This window comes from Entelurus aequoreus, linkage group LG04, assembly GCF_033978785.1.
Source record: "Entelurus aequoreus isolate RoL-2023_Sb linkage group LG04, RoL_Eaeq_v1.1, whole genome shotgun sequence".
NCBI lineage: Eukaryota > Metazoa > Chordata > Actinopteri > Syngnathiformes > Syngnathidae > Entelurus > Entelurus aequoreus.
Genome location: NC_084734.1, coordinates 49,238,829 through 49,260,349, shown reverse-complemented (window position 1 = coordinate 49,260,349; position 21,521 = coordinate 49,238,829). Strand labels below are relative to the sequence as shown.

The following is a 21,521-nucleotide window of genomic DNA, read 5'->3' as shown; positions in this document are numbered from 1 at the left end:
CTACGCAGCGGGACAGGTACGTTTAGCTAATAATGCTACATTTGTGTTCTTTTCTATAATTAATATTCTTTACATACAGACAGCATTTTTATACGTGTGTGTGTGTGTTTGTGTTTGTGTGTGTCTGTGTGAGTGTGTGTGTGTTTGTGTGTGTATTTACATATATATATATATATATTCTGAGCTAAACTGTGGATATAAGCAAAGTCTTGAAAAGTTAAATATGTTTGAGGTAGTACTCGGCATAAGTCACATTCCTTGTATGTTAAACATACTTGGCCAATAAAGATGATTCTGATTCTAATTCTTAAAAAAATTTGGTGTTCATTTGTTCATAGCGACCCCGCCACCAATAAATTGCCTACGGTTCGCCAATGTTCAATAACCCATTATATATGGGACTGTTTGTGAATGTATCTTATTATTCCAACTCTGTACAGTAGATGGCAGCGTATCTCTACTTCTTAAAATAGCTCATACACACTTGGTCTGCCAGAGAATAAGAAGATGTAGCAACAGGGATGAGTGATGCCGACTTAGCAACTTAGTTTTGCTATATTCTTTATCTGAATGGCAACTTTTTATGGTCTTCTTGGACCCTTTGGAGGTGAACATGAAAAATTGCTTTTCTCAACAAGCAGTGAGTGCTGCTGTTGCACCTCCCATGACTTACAAAAAGCACTCACTTTTTGTGTTCCAAAGTGTCAATAGTAATTACATCCACTTGTCTCTTGGCTAATGGTGCAAATCATATGATAATATAGCTGCAAAATAGCATGTTGTGGGAAAAAGGAATAATGTTGCAATATTTACAGGAATAAGTTCAGCATATTTTCATAGAACATTACTGCCAAATTTTCATAAATTGATGATTTATTGTTCTTTATTCATATCTTCCTTCAAAATAAAGGTCTTTCAGGTGTCGGCACTGCAGTCCAAAGCTTCCAATCAGCGGCCGAGCAAGGCCTCTCTATGGCAATGATGAAAGCACAGGTGGGTTTCTTTTAGAAGGTGATCATTTTGAGTATTTGTTTTGCTGATGTTTTGTTGTCAACAAAGGAGATGTCAGGGCAGCAGCAAACCTCGTCGCTGGAGTTTGACTTTCCCCAGGATGACCTTGCAGCGTCCAAGTTCAACGAGGAAGAATTCATGGCAGATGAGCAAGGCAGCGCTAATGAGGCGGCGTCTAATCAGAGCGCCGCAGGCGGGTTATTCCAGGGCTTCAAGGATCCTTCAAAAGAGTTTGGCGGCGGCCAGACGAGATCGTACCACCATGACGCTCGGTACGACACAGCCAACTCAGCTCAAACTCGTATTTTGGTGTTTTTATGTTCCTTTTTGTGCCGCAGACAAATTGTAGGAAACCATGCTTGGCTTCGAGTCTGCAGCCGACAGTCAGCGGGGCAACAGCGAGGCTACCATCAGGATCCGTCTTCCGTCGGCGGGCTGACGGCCGAAGACCTGGAAAAAGCCAGGGAGAGCAAGAGGGCTGACGTGAAACCGCACAAGCAGATGGTGACGATGCAGCCTTCTTTGTCGTCCTCCTGTAGGAATGCGTCGCTAATTTCCTGTTTTTGAATTCTAGCTGAGTGAGAGAGCCCGAGAGAGGAAGGTGCCTGTGACACGACTTAGCAGACTCGCCAACTTTGGAGGTAATGTTGCGTTTCTAAAGCTCATTTTATCACGCCTGACTTGCACCCGTTTCTACCACACTGTATTCACTACTGTACTGTACTGGACTCTACTCGACTCTAGATTTGTCACGGCACCATGTCAGCAAGGACACTAACAAGTGAAGTGAATTATATTTGTATAGCGCTTTTCTCTAGTGACTCAAAACTCTTTACATAGTGAAACCCATTATCTAAGTTACATTTAAACCAGTATGGGGGGCACTGGGAGAAGGTGGGTAAAGTGTCTTGCCCAAGGACACAACAGCTGTGTCTAGGATGACAAGCGGGGATCAAACCGGGAACCCTCAAGTTGCTGGCACGGCTGCTCTACCAACCGAGCCACGCCGCCCTAAACAAACATGTTTGAGGATTGGGGATATTCTGATAAGGGTTTTATACTGCCGATACCAATCAACCATGTGTGAGATTGGCCGAAACCGATCACTTTCATTAACTGTACATTTTAATCAGGTAAAAAACACTGGAGTCCAGTGTGATAATATCAACACAATATTTAAACAACCGTAGTTTTTATAATATTTTATTACATACAATTGTTTGATCAAAACAAAGTCAATAGTACACTCACTAAACAAAAGTAAAAACTACTATCTGTTACTCTTTAATTAACCATTAGAATATTAATAGTTGCATAATACAACTGGAAATTATGCAATATGTAACGGAAAACTCTTTGAGTGGGAAAAAAAAGAAATTTTTTGACACACATGGTCTGAAATCTAAATATTATTGTTCATAGGGTGACCTGTTTTTTGTATGAGTTTGTGTAAGCTAACTTTTTTACTCGTGAAGCGCAGAACACACAACATGCACCCCTATTGCATTGACTGTGCTATTATTATTATGACAAGTGCACCACATGGTGGCAATTTTTTTTTCTCAAGAGTCAATGCACGCTACAAAACAGCCACTGTAACTTTGTGGTGTTTAGCCCAAACCCACGTTTGGTAAACAGCAATGTTCCCTCTAATTTTTCATGTGTGTGAGCAAACGCAAAAACTCCCTGAGCATTCAGTGGAGCCCATGTGAGCAACATCAGACGTGCACACTGTGGCTACACCAGCAGCACACCTGTCCCAAACCTGACTAAATAACAAGTTAAATCTCCATCCATCCATTCATCCATTTTCTACCGCTTGTCCCTTTCGGAGTCATGGGGGGTGCTGGAGCCTATCTCAGCTGCATTTGGGCGGAAGGTGGGGTACGCCCTGACAAGTCCCCACCTCATCACAGGGCCAACACAGATAGACAGACAACATTCTCTTATTACAATCAAATGACAGCAGTCATTTCCATGAGGTTATTTTCTAATATAAGTGTTTAGGCCCACTTACAATGATAATAACAAATAATATTGTTTTTCATGAACTGTGTACTTGTATTGTTTGTCTGGGTGGAGGTCCTGCTTTGGAAATAATTGGTACCCCTTTCAGACATTGCATTTAGTTCCCATTAAAACATTCACATGTTGCACAAGCAGGGGATCATGTGTACATTCCTGCAACTTTCTGTTTGTAAAAAATATATTTTTATTAGTATTTATTTAATATACTAACAGCATTTCATGATTAATATTTATAAATTAAGATTCCTAATAAATGACACTAGAATAAGCACACATTTGATTGGTAAATCATACTGTAACGACCTGGAATTACACTTTATGTGTGGTGTTGGAGTTGTCCGACTTTTTGTGTGGCTGTAAACGCATCACTAGCTAAGTGCCATATGTGCAAGTGTTGGCGCAAGTGAGAAAGAGCGAGCGGCTGCTGTTGATATAACAAAGTTGGTTTTGGTCTGGTTTGTACTGCAGAAAATGACCAGTTTTGCTAGATACAATTTTTTTTACTAATGTTTTGGTGATGTGTTTATGGCCGACAAAGAGTTTTGCTCAGTAAAGTGATCAATGGAATTCATGTCCTCAAAGCGTCTCGACAGACGTTACAATATTTGAACAATGATGACGGAAACTGTTTTCTCTGTCGTGTCCGTGTCATGTCGAAAATTGTTATGCGCTTATTTTTTTATTTGATTTTGTGCGTGGCATAGATTTGCCGTGTGCAGAGGACGCTTGAGCAGTGCACAATTGCACAGGCGCACCTTAGAGGGAACATTGGTAAACAGACAAGCACATTTGAGGTGTAAAATATGTAAACTTTTAGTAGGATACACATTCAGTATTTGTTTGGAAGCTGTCAACCATTTACAGTATATTGTTATTCTCTTTTAAATGGTAAATAACTAGTTTTATTCATGGTTACTTAAGTAGAAAGTGTTTTGATGGCACTATCTGCGGGATAAAAAGAGTGCTGCAGCTGTGAACCGAGCAGAGGGCACTGTCTCTCATCTGAATTCACTCACTATTTTTCAGCAGGAATATGCTTTGATGTTGTAAGAACCAGGTGTAGGAATGGGTACAAAATTCTGTACTTTTTAACTACCAAGTACTGATTCAGGCAAAATCTAACGGTATCATGTTTAGAAAGCTTTGTTGCACGTGACCTCATGTCCAGTTGCAGACTCGGCACAAACTCAAGCACTTGGTGGGTAAGCGGTTGTATTTGTAGCAGGCTGCCTCTAGATAATGTTGCAATTTTCCATACCAACAAAGCAAGCATGCCTGATAGAAAGCTCTTAAAAGTAAGGCTCCCCTTTTCAAAATGCTCTAGCTTGATGCTAATTGATGCCATATACTTGCTACTGAATAGCATCAATGATTTAAAATGGCGATTTCAACACCTCAAAATTTGGCAACAAAAACTACAACTAAGATGCATGTTACAATCAAACAGATGGTGTGTAATAAGTACAATACTTACAGTATAAACACATTGTAAGACTCAACAAAATACCAGACTGACACATCAACTTAATGGCAATAATGTATTCCTGACGAACACACCTAGGGAAAACAGAAATGAATGCATACGAGACTCAGAAGTCAGATAGCACAGTTATCATTGTTACATTTCTTTTAGATTTTTTTTTAATCATCATACAAATTAAGATTTATTACCACATGGTACACAAAAATGAAATGTTTAGGGTTTTGTATGGGTGCATCCATCATTTGCATTTTTTTTTACCATTTGCCAGTAAAAGAAGGGATCCACTGTTTTGATTTCTTACCATACCTTGTCTCACAGTGACTTATTTTTAGCATGTCAGATACATTCCAATTAATTAAAGTCTTCTACATGCAACCCTCAGTGTAAAAGGTTTACCTCACACCTCTGATGTGAAGGGGGAGTGATTGATGTTGTCCTCATGGATGGGAAAGTGTAAACGTATATATTTGTATATAAATTACTCTGTACACATATTATGTATATATTCGTATATATGTTTGATTTTTTTATAGCTATATTAGTCTATTTATACCTGCATTGTCCTTTCCATCATTGTAACTGAGCTACTGTGTTGAACAATTTCCCTTGTGGATCATTAAAGTTTGTCTAAGTCTAAGTCTAAGTTCTCACGCAGAAGAAAAAAAAGGTTATTTGTGGTCAACAATATTTTGGACAGGCATGAAAGATACAAAAAAGCACATGATGTCCTTTTTGCCTTCCTGTTCTTGTTGGTTTGCACATTTATGAGTTAGTGATTATGTAATTTGTTACATAACGTAAAGGGGAGCCTTGGAGGAACGTGCTATCACCATACACACACACACTATGCGTATCTCCATCTCTGGCTGCTCAATACTAGCGTAGCATACATAGCACACCTAGCAACACAATGTTAACATCAATGTGCACTACTGTTAATTTTAATTCAATTATATGTATGTTGATGACATCCATCCATCCATCCATTATCTACCGCTTGTCCCTTTCGGGGGCGCGGGGGGTGCTGGAGCATATCTCAGCTGCATTCGGGCGGAAGGCGGGTACACCCTGGACAAGTCGCCACCTTATCACAGGGCCAACACAGATAGACAACATTCACACACTAGGGTCAATTTAGTGTTGCCAATCAACCAAACCCAAGGTGCATGTTTTTGAAGGTGGGAGGAAGCCGGAGTACCCGGAGGGAACCCACGCAGTCACGGGGAGAACATGCAAACTCCACACAGAAAGATCCCGAGCCCGGGATGGAACTCAGAATCTTCGTACTGTGAGGCACATGCACCGTGCAAATATTCTCAATTATGTCGAAAAAACATAAAAAAACGTTTTACTTTATTTTGATTTTTGAATAAACACTAATAAGGCTACAGTAAACCCTTGTTTACCACTGTCATTTGGTTCCGACCCGGACTGTGGCAGATTAATTTCCGTGAAGTAGGAATTATTAATTATTCTGTAAATCGAATATTTTTATAGCTAGAGCATAGATAACTGTTAACAACCTTCTAAATACTCATTTTATTATTATGAGAGCCCTATAGACATAAAATAACACCCACATAGTCACCTTTACACTCAATTAATCTAACACATTAATGCTTCCTGAGGCTGAGCCAATCAGTGGCCACAATACTGAACAGCGTGCTCTGATTGTTTGGTCTCATCTAATGGCCGATACTACTGTAGTATTGTTATTTTTACTTTATTTAGTGATTTTTATGTTTGAAAGTGCTTAATTTCGGCGAAAAATACATAGAAAATGTATACATTTAAAAAAAGAAATTCTCAATAGAGGGAAGCTACAAAGTTTGAAGCACGATGTGATAATAATTAGGGGTGCCTCGGAAAAATCTATTCACATCCAGATTCTTATTTGTTATGAATTTATTTAAAAAAATAAATTTTTAGGCCATCTTTTACGCTTAATCTCTGCACGTCATACTTCAGCAGCCAAGTGCAGCTTTTGCAACCTGTAACCTGCTTTCTGTATACCAAATATATCAAAAATCAGTTTAAATCGAGAATCGATTATGAATCCAGAATCGTCACCCCAAAAATCTGAATCGAATGGAATCATGAGTTTATTTAATAATATAATAATATATAATATTAACATATGCAGTGCAATCCACAAAGAAACCGCATTCATTTTATTTCAGTCCTTATATTTTTAGTACTGCATATAAAATATAATGAAAAATTATATTTGTATTACATCTAAATTGCTTTAAAATATGTATCAACCTTTGTATTTGTTTATTTCACTCAGTCTAGGAACATTACATATATTTATCCCAAATCATGCCCTAAGTCAGTTGAAATAGGCTCCAGCTTACCTGTTACCATAATGACAAGCAATATAGAAAATAAGTAAAAAAACATTTTTCTAAATTAATTTCCAATGTTTTTACCTTTTTTATTTTATTTCATTCAGTTTAAGATTTAAAAAAATCTTACAATATTAGTATCTATAAACTTTTTTTTTCTTGTTTTAAAATGTTGCTTTGAATATTTGCAGGGAAATACATTTTATTCAAAAATTTAGCCAATCCCTATTTTGTGACGGGAATAACTCCATATTCATATCAACAATTGCTTTTAATTTATGGTTGTTTTTTCTGGAACCTTGTCAAGCTTCTGGCTGGCAGTAACAACCTTTCTTTTGTTTATGACAGTGCCACCTGTTGCTTTGGAATGCAATTTGCAGCCTTCAAATGCATAACATGCTTCCATGTGTTTATGTCAGGTTTGGCTGTCGGTTTGGGCATTGGAGCCTTGGCAGAGGTCGCTAAGAAGACCATGAGACATAATGCTGCAGCAGGTAACAAGCATGCACACGCACAATAAATACAAGTTCCTACAAGCTTAAATATCAAATTGGAAGTGGTTTGGAAGCAAAGTTGTGGATAAAGAAAGGTACAGTACCAGACGTACCTTCATGCAAGTCGTTGTTAGCAAGTCGCTACTTGCAGCTTCTACACGCTTCTATCCACATAAACAAACATTAGCCGATCTGCTAAACCTGCACATCACTTTGTTTGTGTGCAGTATTCCAGTCAGGCTGCTTGTGTGTTAAATCCCCTATGATAATACGCAACCTGACTGCCCACTAACACGTTAACGTTTTCTTAAAAATGGTTGTAATGTAATTTTTTTCCTATAGGAGAGAATAAAAAGTCAATCCTGGAGTCCAGTCCCTTTCTGTCTGAGGCAAACGCTGAACGCATTGTGAGGACATTGTGCAAAGTCCGAGGAGCTGCCTTGAAACTTGGACAGATGCTCAGCATTCAAGGTGAGGCACAACAAGCACTTTTACACCTGAGCTCTCCCTACAGGCTTCACATGCAACTCCCTTCATCATTAGATGGAAAAATGTCAGTATTTTTGAAGGTGCTGTGAAAAGGGTAAATACTTTTTGTAGGCACTGTAAAAAGCACCAATACATTTTTGCCTGTACTGTAAAAAGTGTCAGTACTTTTTGTAGGTACAATAAAAGTTTTTTTTATACTTTTTGAAGGTACTGTATGAAGTCTCAGTCATTTCTGAAGGTACTGTAAAAAGGGTCAATGCTTTTTGTAGGTATTGTGACAAAGCGGGGATAGATGATGCTATTGTCCTAACTCCATAATTGGCCATGACGCATGTCATATGCTGTGGGCATGTCAACATTTGCATTTAAAATTTGGAGACATTTTTCGTAAATGTGCAAGATTCTGCGCGTGTGATTTGTGATGAGTGAATGAAGAACCACTCAATTTTAAAAGTGTGGTACGAGACATGCAGTGATTCCAGTGAATCTGGGACCTGTGTATTTATGTGTTTCTGTGATGCTTTAAAAGTTAGGATATTGAGAAATAGATTGTTTGTCATTAGAAGGAATTAAGTTTTCCTTCACCATTACTGATCGTAACATGCATAAAGATGGAGCATTCTTATGCGAGTGCCAAATGTATTTACGGTGGTCCAAATGTATTTGTGGTGTGCCGCGACAAACAAAATACATGAAAGTAATATGTTTAATGGTAAACACTGCAGAATGTGTTGCAAAGTACATCAACACTTAGAGACAAATACATGTAAAGTCCTTCAATAAAAGTCAGTAACCTTAGTAGATAATTTTTCCATCAAATGAAGCAGCAAGAAAGTCAAACTGGACCAAAAATATCTGTCATTTCTAATTATGGTATGATACTGTTGTAAAAATTAAAGCTGAGGATACTCACGTTGTTCACGTTTTGATACTTTTCCTTTTAGAATAAAAGCACAGTGGTTTTAGTGCTGGTAAGTATCAGGTTGGACACGACAGGAAGGCAGTAAACATCAGCTCGTGTTGCAGTCGTGAAGGCGTCATTATTTTTATTTATGTGAGTCCAACAACTCGGTCTGTCCTTCGCCGGACGTCCTTCAGTGTTAGCAAACAAGTTTGTCCAAACGCTTGGAGTAAACAAAGTTTCACATGATTGACAGTTTGAGGTGTGTCTCTGAGGCAGGGACATATTTTCAATCAAAAAGCGGTTGAGATGAACAACGTCTTTGGCCTTCATGCGCTTCAAGAAATGCTAGCAGCTTGTCATCGCATTGAGACGTAAATCTAAAATCAGTGCTGCTGGTTTCCAAGTAGGTCACATCCAAATAGTACGCTAACCTTCAGCGATTGTTTTAGCATTTAGTCTGCTCTTGCCAATCACCTGCTATCTTATCCTGTTTGCCTTGTTGGTTTAACTTTGCTAAATAATTCAGATCAAATGTAACTATTAGGGATTTGTCGATCAATCAGCCACCAATCAATATCGGACAATTTCAGTGAATAACATGTCATCGGCCAGTGCTGATGAAAACCTTTTAATGCCAATCACAAGTCGATACCCTCTGACTGATACTTTATTTATTTTTGGTGCCCCGGCTGGCAACTATCTCCATACAGTGTATAGCCTCTCCCCTAAATTACTAATCGTCACCTTCTTTTTGGCAAATAAAATACGTGTTACAAGTATTATTATCACTGGAGGATGAGGCTAAACCTGTTGCACACAGAGTAAGAACAAGCATGGCAAGGCATGCTAATCGCTAAGCTAGCTTGAAACAACAGAAGAAGTACTTACTAAAGTTTTAGAAGTGGAGATAAAAACGTTACAGCAAAAAATAATCAGATGTTAACAGAAAATGAACAAGTAGATTATTAAGGATTAGAGAGAGGATAAAATAACATAATGTGTCAGAAGAGCGCACATCAACAATATACATATACTGTATTGGTAGTATCGGTAGATGATCAATACGCGGACCACTCGCTGTGTGGCACCCCTATCCGGTAGAATGACATTTTACCACAAACGTATTCCTTTCCCGTTCCTGCTTTGTCACATAAAAGAGTATAATAGTCATTACCATCCTGCATGTGTCATAAACGTCTTGCAAGGCAAATATACTGGGTTCAATCCTCGGTGGGACTGCTGGGAAAAAGGTTTGCAAATTTATGTTTAATTTATATTACATTTGTTATTTTGCGATGAAAAAAATTAATTGTTGATTAATTTTTCTCCCATAATATGACATTAAAATCAAGTTTGAGTGAAATACAAATTAAGTGTAAGAAAATGTTGGGTGGGAGGGCCTTCAAATCGTGCTTTGTGTCCCAATTTACCCAATTTTGTCAATACTTCTGTGATCAGATCGCTATTTTTCATGTTCAAGGGGTTGTTTGCAAGCTTAGGGCAGGCAGATGCCTTAAGAGCGTTAACTTTCCAATAAGTATTATATAATGCACTCTTGACAACTACGCCTGTAAGTAACTGGACCGATATCCAATAATCGTAGAATTGTATTAGATTGGGACACTCCTAGTATTTATGATTATTTCATACAGGTATGTTTCTCATATCATTTTGTTTTTATGAAAAACACTAAATGACTGGTGCATGTGTACCAGCAGTGGTACGGTACGGTACAGTTAGAGGATCAGCGCTACAGTCAATTAAAACACAGAGTTCCTGCTTTCAAAACATTGAACGCTCCTCTTTTGTTAGTAAGAATTGATCGCTTTCTCCTAATTGTGTTTTACTTTATAATAGTCATTGCAGGATCATAGACTAGAAAATGTGGGAGGAGCTTAAACTTGTCAAATCTTGAACCACTTAAGGTTTATGACTGAACATAAAAGTATTTGAGTGCTACATCTTTGAGTATTACTATTACAATACTCAGGTCATATTATTTATGATCTTCTTGACAATAATGTCAAATCAATGTTTAGAATCCATTATTTGCTTGTTGAACTTGGATTATTATTTTCTTTTTCAGATGATGCGTTCATCAACCCGCAGCTGGCAAAGATATTTGATCGAGTGCGGCAGAGCGCCGACTTCATGCCCATCAAACAAATGATGGTAATTAACTTCACATTCTGACCTTATTATTTGAACATGATTTATTTTTCATATTTATATACTGGATACTGTCATAAATAATTGCAAATTACCTGGTACAAAAGTATATAGACACTTCTCATGTTATTCAATTAGAAGTTGTCTCCAAAATGTTGCTTAGTGTTCAGACATCAGAAATGAAAGAAACCCGCTAATACAGTATGCTTTGCACGTGTGTGTGTTTGTTTTGATGCTGTGCAGAAAGCGTTGAACAGTGACTTGGGTCCAAACTGGCGAGACAAGCTGGAGTTCTTCGAGGAGCGTCCATTCGCCGCCGCGTCCATCGGTCAGGTGCACCTGGCCCGGTTGAAGGATGGCCGGGAGGTGGCCATGAAAATCCAGGTGGAGCTTTGACGCTTTTTGTGTGCGCGCGTGTTGGGGTTCGTGTGTGTGTGTAAGTTTACACAATACACACACGTCGGGGAAAAACCTCTATTTTTGTGTGCTTTGTTTACACAACAAAAATGACCCGTAGCTTCCCTTGACAAACTTCATGATCTTCATCGTATGTTTTTTTTTCATTCCCACATTTTTTAACACATTTCCTCAATTTTAAAACGAGTCTCGTCATTAAGTATCAACTCAACCGCAGAGAGTAACAGGTGTAAGAGATAAGACACACACTTATTTTCATATTTGTACAGCATAAAATTGATCAAGAATGTTATTATGTACTTGTATTTTACTTTGTAATTTATTCCCCCACTAATATAATTAGAAAGCATTTATTGGGGGGAGACCTTTATTTTTACTAACACATGATAATATATCATTTCAAAATTATTCTAACATTTTTTAGTAATCTTTTATATAAAACATTAATGGTATGTTTTAATACTTAATATTTAGATTATATTTAGATTATATTTTCTAATTAATACATATATAATTCAAAAGCCCCGATTCTTTTTTTCAATTTTTTTTGCAACTTTAATTACCTAGAATAATGCTGTTGTATTGCAATGTAATAGTATTTCAACTTTTATTACTTTTGTTGTATAATATATTCATCAGTTGTCTTTCACCTCCACCTTTTCATTTATTTCATGTCTTGGTGCAGGCGTGAGCTATGAATATACTCTTTTTTTGATTAATTATTAATCCTTTCCTGCTTTACCTCAGTATCCTGGCGTAGCCCAAAGCATCAACAGTGACGTCAACAATCTGATGACTGTGCTGAATATGAGCAATGCGTTGCCTGAAGGTACACCCCCACATACACACACACACTAGATATTGTACATACATTTATTATATATTTGTGTGTCATCATTGCTTGCAGGCTTGTTTCCAGAGCACCTGATAGACGTGATGAGGAGAGAGTTAGCGCTGGAGTGCGACTACATCAGAGAAGCTCAGTGTGCTAAGAAATTTAGGTGAGCTTTGTTAGTCTTAAAACAAACAATGCATAAAGTAAAAAAAGGTGATTGATCTATCACAGCAGTTTTATAAGTGTCTTTTAATTTTCTGAGTGCAAAGGAACAAGTGCAATTTAAAACTAGTACACTGTATTTGAGAATTTGTATTTGTACGACAAGTATGTCTCCTGCACTCACTTTTCTTCATCTATCTATCTTTCTGATACACTTGTGGACAATAAGTATTCAGACTTGGGTTGTCCTGATAAAACTTTTTCACTACTGACATGGTAACATCAGGAATTATGCATGCTTTTATCTAGTAGTGCGGAATGTTAGAAAAGGTTTGATCAAGTGAAATAAGTCAAACAGAACAATGGTAGATATGAAAAACACTAATCTATTTATTAATAACGGTGTGGAATGTACTTATGCTGTCTTTAAGTTAAAGTGCAGTGGTAAATTGATTTTAGCGACACCTCGTGGTCACAATAATTCCTGAAGTTCAGCTTATGACGCAGTAAGTTGAATGGTGCAGGCACATTTGTTACTGGATACTTTCTTATACACTTCTGCCTTGGAGACTTTGTATATGTAAGTAATATGCTACTATAATTATTTGATACTTATTTATGTTGACAAATGTGTTGTTTTAGACTGGACACATAAGGAGGTTTATTACGTATGTCTAGCTTGTGTGCTTTGTTGTTGTGTAGCTGCAAGCTCCTAGTAGCTTATAGCCTACGTTGTCTATGGGTGTTCTTATTCATCCAGGTCGTTATTATCAGGAAATTTAATCGATCGCAACTGCACTGTTTAGTTTGTCTTAAAAGACGTTTTGCCTCTCATCCCGGGTTGGCTTCATCAGTTCATGCTCATAGACTTAGATTGGTCAGATCTAGTCTTAACAGCTGGTGCCAAAACCCCAACTATTTATACTCCAACACAAGGAGGGCGTGCCTGGGCAAGGATGGTTCCGCTCTATAGTATTACAACTGTTGAGATGCGAAAGGGCAAGATAGGTGGTGTCGGAGCCTACCATGTTTATATAATATCTGTTTAGGAGCAAACACATTTAGAATGAAAAAATTGACATAAATCAAAATTGTTTTTGAAAAAAAAACAACAATCTTCTGGATGGAGTGGTAGTTGTTTGAGCTGCAAAGAGAGTATCTAATAATAGTTTCTCAATACCTGTGTCCCAATACTTCTGTACATACTGTTTAATTGCAATGATTGCATGATTGCATTATGGCTGCTTTTTGGAACGCTTGTGGACAGTTTTAACATTTACCGTCAAACAATTGATTGAAATGTCTCCTTGTGTGTCTTAGGGATCTTCTGAAGGACCATCCCTTCTTTTACGTACCACAGGTGATCGACGAGCTGTGCAGCAGCCATGTTCTCACCACAGAACTGGTCCCCGGGTTTCCCCTGGACCAGGCCGAGGGCCTACCCCAGGAGCTGAAGAACACTGTATGGACTTCTCATCGTTTGTGTGAGGAGGACGTGTAGTGGAGAGAGATGGAAGAGCACCAACCTGTGTTTTATTCCAGATCTGTGAGAACATCCTGAACCTGTGCCTCAGAGAGCTGTTTGAGTTCCGGTACATGCAGACCGACCCTAATTGGTCCAACTTCCTGTACGACCCACAAACGCACAAGGTGAGTCCTTCTGGAAAGAGAAGACTGCCGCCCCGCTGCTTCCTCCAAGTACTACACCCCTTCGTGTGTGTCTGCAGGTGGCGCTGCTGGACTTTGGAGCCACCAGAGGATTCGATCAAAGCTTCACCGACATCTACATAGAAGTAAGCGGCGCCAGGTTCACTGAGAACTCTTGTATGACATCATCATTGTCATCATCATCATAATTGATGACATATTGCAGGTGATCCGCTCGGCCGCTGAGGGTGACCGAGAAGGCGTTCTGAAGAGGTCCATTGAGATGAAGTTCCTCACTGGTTATGAATCCAAGGTAAACACACACATTATTTTCTCGGTGCTAGGTACCAGGTACTACTGTCTAGTACAGCGGTCCCCAAACTTTTTGACTAAAATTAGGTGCGGGCCGGGTTTGCGTATGCATGTGCGTGTATATATGTATGTGTGTACGTATGTACTGTATATATATTAGGGCTGTCAAAGTCAACGCGTTAATGTATATGATTAATAAAAATAAATGATCGCATTCTCAAATATGAATGAAGATTAATCACTTCCGGGTTAAAATTTAACCCGAAAAACTTGCGGATATGTTACAGTCTGTGATTGCGAGAAGGGGCGGGCCATTACGCTTCAAAACATAACTTTGGATAAAACCAAGGTAACTTGTTGGTATTGCAGCAACAAACGTTTTTATCATCTGCACACGTCAAGTTTATAATACCATTTTCAAAGCAAAACACGTACTCGAGGATAGTGCCAATCCTCTTGGCGATTTTTTTAGTAAATAGTGGCGAGCGACAAATCTAGTGACTTCCCGGGGATAAGGGAGACCTTTTTGTGTCTTGGAGACTGAGCAGTCACTGTCCTCAGCGAGCAGTGATGGGTGTTGCATGCCGGTCAGCTGATACTACTGCTCTGCTTGTGCCGATAGCAAGTAACACAGTTAAGTTTAACATATGCCTTTGCTAAACGGACAGCCACCGCACCTTGGAGAGGCAAAATTATATTTTTATATAATAATTATATTACATTTATTGTGTGTGTGTGTGTGTATATATATATATATATATATATATATATATATATATATATATATATATATATATATATATATATATATAGGCTGTGAATCGATTTTTTTTTCAATTCAACACGATTCTAGATTCAAAAACGATTTTTTTCCCAATTCAAAATGATTCTCTATTCATTCAATACATAAGATTTCAGCAGGATCTACCCCAGTCTGCTGACATGCAAGCAGATTAGTAGATTTTTGTAAAAAGCTTTTATAATTGTAAAGGACAATGTTTTATCAACTGATTGCAATAATGTACATTTGTTTTAACTATTAAATGAACCAAAAATATGACTTATTTTATCTTTGTAAAAATATTGGACACAGTGTGTTGTCAAGCTTATGAGATGCGATGCAAGTGTAAGCCACTGTGACACTATTGTTCTTTTTTTACATTTTTTATAAATGTCTAATGATAATGTCAATGAGGGATTTTTAATCACTGCTATGTTGAAATTGTAACTAATATTGATACTGTTGTTGATAATATTCATTTTTGTTTCATTGCTTTTGGTTTGTTCTGTGTCGTGTTTGTGTCTCCTCTCAATTGCTCTGTTTATTGCAGTTCTGAGTGTTGCTGGGTCGGGTTTGGTTTTGGAATTGGATTGAATTGTTATGGTATTGCTGTGTATTGTTTTGTTGGATTGATTAATTTTAAAAAATAAATAAAAATTAAAATAAATAAATCGATTTTTTAAAAATGAGAATCGATTCTGAATCGCGATTCGTTTTCGAATCGATTTTTTCCCACACCTCTTATATATATATATATATATATATATATATATATATATATATATATATATATATATATATATATATATATATATATATATATATATATATATATATATATATATATATATATATATACATATATATATATATATATATATATACATATATATATATATATATATATACATATATATATATATATATATATATATATATATATATATATATATATATATATATATATATATATATATATATATATATATATATATATATATATAAACATACAGATGTATGTACAGTCGTGATCAAAAGTTTACATACACTTGTAAAGGACATAATGTCATGGCTGTCTTGAGTTTCCAATCATTTCTACAACTCTTATTTTTTTGTGATAGAGTGATTGGAGCACATACCGGTACTTGTTGGTCACAAAAAACATTCATGAAGTTTGGTTCTTTTATAAATTTATTATCGGTCTACTGTCTACAATATGTGTGTATATAGCATGAAAATATACAATATGTATGTATGTATGTGTTTATATATTTTTATATATGTACCGTAATTATGTGTATATTTGTATGTATATATTTTTACGTATATACAGTATATGTATGCGTGTGTATATATATATGTATGTATATATTTTTACATATATATGAACATGTACAATATTTAGAGTATATTTGTATATATATACAGTATGTATGTGTTTATGTATACATATACATAAATGCATATGTATTTATGTATATGTGTATATATATGTTTGTATGTAAATATATATGTATATGTGTACCGTATTTTTCGGATTATAAATCGCAGTTTTTTTCATAGTTTGGCCGAGGGTGCGACTAATACTCTGGAGTGATTTATGTGTGAAATTATTAACACATTACCGTAAAATATCAAATAATATTATTTATCTCATTCACGTAAGAGACTAGGCCAGGGGTCGGCAACCCGCGGCTCCGGAGCCGCATGCGGCTCCTTGACCACTCTGATGCGGCTCAGCTACATGCATGCCGACCCCCTCGATTTTCCCAGGAGACTTATGGATGTCAGTGTCTCTCATAGATTACTCCCAGGGAAAAATAATCCTATTAACACTCTTATTACTATATAAAGGGCGTGCCCTAATTGCACTGCAGTAATTGTCCTCTATGGCATTTACTTACAGCATACCAAGGCCAGCCACATGTTACATGTTGTTATTAATTGCTCACACAGGAGACAGCAAAGCATAGTTACTCATCAGCCACACAGCTTACACTGACGGTAGCCGTATCAAACAACTTCAACATTGTTACGTTACAAATATGCGCCACACTGTGAACCCACACCAAAAAAGAATGAAAAACACATTTCTGGAGAACATCCCACTGTAACACAACATAAACACAACACAACCATTACCCAGAATCCCATGCAGTCCTAACTCTTCCGGTCTACATTATACACCCCGCTACCACCAAATCCCCCCACACATCAACCCCCCCCCCCTCTTCGTGGTTGGTTGAGCGGAAGAGTTAGGGCTGCATGGGATTCTGGGTATTGGTACCGTCAGTGTAAGATGTGTGGCTGCTGATTTAGTAGCCTTGCTGTCTCTTACGTGAGCAAGCTAAAGCTGCATTTCACTTGTGGCCGAGCATGTACACTGATTGGGCAGACTGTAGAGGGCGCCAAATGCAGTGTCATCACACTCTGATATTCGGGAGTCTCCCGGGAAAAATGAGAGGGTTGGCAAGTGTGACGCAAGCGACATTCATCCAAAACTCGCGGGCTGCACTAACATCAAATTCCCACATTAAAGTGCGTGCCGGCGCGTGTGTCTGAGACCCCTGGTTAACATAGCACAAAGCATGCAAGCTTTGTATGCGGTGTTTTTCATTTTAAATTTTAAAAACATTTTTGTGGCTCCCATTACTTTCTTTAATGTGTGAAACTTGCCAAAATGGCTCTTTGAGTGGTAAAGGTTGCCGACCCCTGGACTAGGCGTATATCAGCACGTTCTCAGTTCGTTATTTATGCGCCATATAATGTACACTTATTCAGCCTGTTGTTCACTATTCTTTATTTATTTTAAATTGCCTTTCAAATGTCTATTCTTGGTGTTGGATTTTATCAAATAAATGTCCCCAAAACATGCGACAGTATATACATTATGTAATGGAATGTAAGTGAGTAACGTATCCTTGTTGGTACTAGGGCTTCATTTAAATCATGCTCGGATATTTCCAAATAAAATAGTTATATTAGATACATATACATTTAAAATAATTGTACAAATACAACTTGATGATGAATTATCAATAAACTGATTGGTTGTACTTCATTGTTTAAAATAGTAATCCTTTCCAGTTTAATCATGGATTGAATTTACTTTATTATCATGTGATTTGTGGGTGGGGTACATTGTGGTGGTCTACAAACACACTATAAATATTCTATATTATTAAGGAATTGCTACCATGATGTTTTAGGCCATGGTCAATGCACACGTGGACGCCGTGATGATCTTGGGCGAGGCCTTCTCGTCGCCGGAGACCTTCGACTTTGGCGCCCAATCCACCACCGAGCGTATCCACAACCTCATCCCCGTCATGCTGCGTCACCGCCTGACCCCGCCCCCAGAGGAGACATATTCATTGCACCGCAAGATGGGCGGCTCTTTCCTCATCTGCTCCCGCCTCAACGCCAAGCTGAGCTGCAAGGACATGTTCCACGCCACCTACCAGAGCTACTGGGAGGGACGCACGCCGCCGTCCAGCTCGACCTGAAAGGCGCCTGCTTGACTGACGGGTCCGAGGACCAATCGCAAATGCCAAATGTTTGTGGAAGAGGGCGAGATTTTAAAAGCGCATACTTTGTCTGTGTTGAACGCCAAAGAGACGTAAGCGGGCCTTGGACTTAATGTGCTGTTTTTGGCATTTTATTTTTGCTATTGTTGAACTTTGACAGGCTTTCAGGAATATCAGGATAAGAGTTAAGGAACAGTCAGCAAACAAAATCATGCAATACGTGTGTCCAGGTCCTCCATGTTTCTACCTTGAAATGAACACAAAGTACACTGGAAATGCAGTTTTTGTAGGCTACATTTAGCGAGCATTGAACTTTAAATGAAGCTCAGGGTGATTTTACTGCTATACTTTCTACACCACCTATGAATATATCTTGTTTAGTCCATTTTCCTTTTATGTTTTTTTTTTTTGGGACCTGACGCGTGTTTGGAAGTCAATAGGTGATTAAAAACAAACATGTTTGCAGTGAGGCTTGTAATTAGTCTTTTTAAAGCTTTACAACATGGGTGTCAAGCTCTGGCCCGCAGGCCAAATTTGGCCCGCTGTGTAATTTCACTTGGCCCTTGAGGCGATATCAAATTAACACTGGAGCTGGCCCGCTGATTATATATAGCGGTGGTGCGACTGTAACACCGCTAATTCTCATACTTGCCAAACCTCCCGGGAGACTCCCAAATTTCAGTGCCCCTTCCTGAAATCTGCGCGACCTCTTTTCGCCCAGGCCAACGAGTGCTGGCCCAGTCACATAACATGTGCGGCTTTGGCAGCACACACAAGTGAATGCAACGCATACTTGATCTTCAGCGATACAGGTTACACTGAGGGTGCCCGTATAAAAAACTTTAACATTGTTAGAAATATATGCCACACTGTGAATCCACACCAAACAAGAATGACAAACACATTTCGGGAGAACATCGTAACACAACATAAACACAACAGAACAAATACCCAGAACCCTTTGCAGCACTAACTCTTCCGGGAGCTACAAGGTGTGTGTGGGGGGGGGGGGTTTGGTGGTAGCGGGGGTGTATTTTGTAGCATCCTGGAAGAGTTAGTGCTGCAAAGGGTTTTGGGTATTTGTTCTGTTGTGTTTATGTTGTGTTACGATGCGGATGTTCTCCCAAAATGTGTTTGTCATTCTTGTTTGGTGTGGATTCACAGTGTGGCGTATATTTCTAAAAATGTTATATTTGCTTATACGGCCACTGTGTGTAAACTGTATCGCTGTTGATCAAGTAGGCGTTGCATTCGCGTATGTGTGCGTACAGAAGCCGCTCATATCTTATGACTTGACCGGCACGTTGTTAGAAGGGATGAAAAGCGGACGTGACGACAGCTCGTAGAGGACGTTAAAAGCATTGCCTGTAAGGCACGCCCCCGAGACTGTGGAATACGAGATATAATGACTGATGAACAACTTCGTTCGATAATGAAAGTCGCCTCAGCTCAAAGCCTGAGCCCCGACATTAAAGAACTAGCATCCAAGAAAAGATGCCAGGTATCTGGCTTGGGCACATCAGATTAGATCAGTGTGTTGCAAACTGAGCAGTTTAAAGTCCAGAATGGTTGGTTTATTCATTATTTTATTTTCAAATGTATTAGCCTGTGGAAAAAGTTAATGTTGATATTTACCTCAGAAGGCTGCAAATAGAAAAGAGGCATTCAATTTTTATTTAAATTGTATTTGATATGCCATTGATATTTTTTTATTATTATTATTTGAAACTCGATTTTGCATGTCACTATAAAGTTATATAAGCCTTGCTTGTTCAATATTTAATGCAAAACTTGTTTGGGTCCCTATCAAAAAGGTTTATTTGTTCAACCTTGGCCCGCGGCTTTGTTCAGTTTTAAATTTTGGCCCACTCTGTATTTGAGTTTGACACCCCTGCTTTATATTGTTCTACGATCAATAAATCTTGCAATATCTCCACTGACATGCTATGGGGCGGCGTTCTCCGGTTGGTCAACTAGTGAACGTCTATGACACTATTTAGCTTGTTCCCTTCATTAGTGATAGTTTAATCTTTATTTGAAGGCACAACGCACAGAGACATTAAGCTTAAAGACACATATGTTTTGCACCAGTTTATAGCTAAACAGCTAATTTCCATTTGCAGTCCCTGGTTACCTGATGTGCAATACCACTGATTTTCTTTATGATCTGATACCGAATCAAATTCAGGCAGTTATCACCGATACTTGGTGAAAATATACCTAGTTTGTCTTCAAACAATACAAACTCACAGAGTGAAACAAATGATGGCATCATTATGCACTGAATCATGGATGCCTGTTTCTGACAAACACACAAAAATACCCCAATGGTAAACCGTAATTAGAAGATAAAAAGTCATAATTACGAGATTTGAAAGTCGAAATTATGAGATAAAGTCAAAATTATGAGAAAAAAGTCAAAATTATGAGATACTCAAAATTATGAGATAAAATAGTTAAAAGTATGAGATAAAAGTCAAAATTATGAAATAGAAAAGTCAAGATTATGACAAAGAAAAATTTAAAATATGAGATAAAGTTAAAATTATGACATAAAATCAAGATTGAGATTAAAAAAACAAGGTTATGAGATTAAAAAAATTGAAGTTAGATGAATAGTCGAAAATATAAGATAAAGTCATAATCGTGAGATAAGAAAGTCGAAATTATGAAATAAAAAGTAATCATTTTGAGATAAAAAAAAAAATCGAAATTATGAGATAAAAAAAAAATCGAAATTATGAGATAAAAAGTCATAATCATGAGATAAGAAAGTCCATCCATCCATTTTTCTACCGCTTGTCCCTATCCCAGCTGCACATGGGGGGAAGTGCTCAAACTATTTAATGCAAATGTCTCATCCATCCATTTTTCTACCGCTTGTCCCTCTCAGGGTCGCGGGGGTGCTGGACCC

The 21,521-nt window shown here is 37.8% G+C and overlaps 1 protein-coding gene across 2 annotated transcripts in view; it reads left to right on the top strand.

The window, feature by feature from the left end:
- coq8aa (coenzyme Q8A, genome duplicate a) overlaps positions 1–19,077 on the top strand; it is a 31,513-nt gene extending 12,436 nt beyond the window's left edge. Inside the window, exons 2-17 of one of the 2 annotated variants that reach the window (XM_062045089.1) lie at positions 1–16; positions 911–993; positions 1,060–1,283; positions 1,350–1,515; positions 1,586–1,652; positions 7,290–7,364; positions 7,707–7,835; positions 10,844–10,929; positions 11,170–11,310; positions 12,091–12,172; positions 12,251–12,344; positions 13,661–13,802; positions 13,883–13,990; positions 14,068–14,133; positions 14,214–14,300; positions 18,290–19,077. The exon at positions 1–16 is cut by the window's left edge and continues 91 nt beyond it. In XM_062045089.1, the coding sequence (XP_061901073.1) occupies positions 1–16; positions 911–993; positions 1,060–1,283; positions 1,350–1,515; positions 1,586–1,652; positions 7,290–7,364; positions 7,707–7,835; positions 10,844–10,929; positions 11,170–11,310; positions 12,091–12,172; positions 12,251–12,344; positions 13,661–13,802; positions 13,883–13,990; positions 14,068–14,133; positions 14,214–14,300; positions 18,290–18,586 (1,863 nt within the window). In that variant the 3' untranslated portion in view covers positions 18,587–19,077. Of the gene's footprint in view, positions 17–910; positions 994–1,059; positions 1,516–1,585; positions 1,653–7,289; positions 7,365–7,706; positions 7,836–10,843; positions 10,930–11,169; positions 11,311–12,090; positions 12,173–12,250; positions 12,345–13,660; positions 13,803–13,882; positions 13,991–14,067; positions 14,134–14,213; positions 14,301–18,289 lie in introns of both variants that reach the window. The other variant, XM_062045088.1, reaches the window with a different exon arrangement.
- Positions 19,078–21,521: the final 2,444 nt, after the last annotated feature.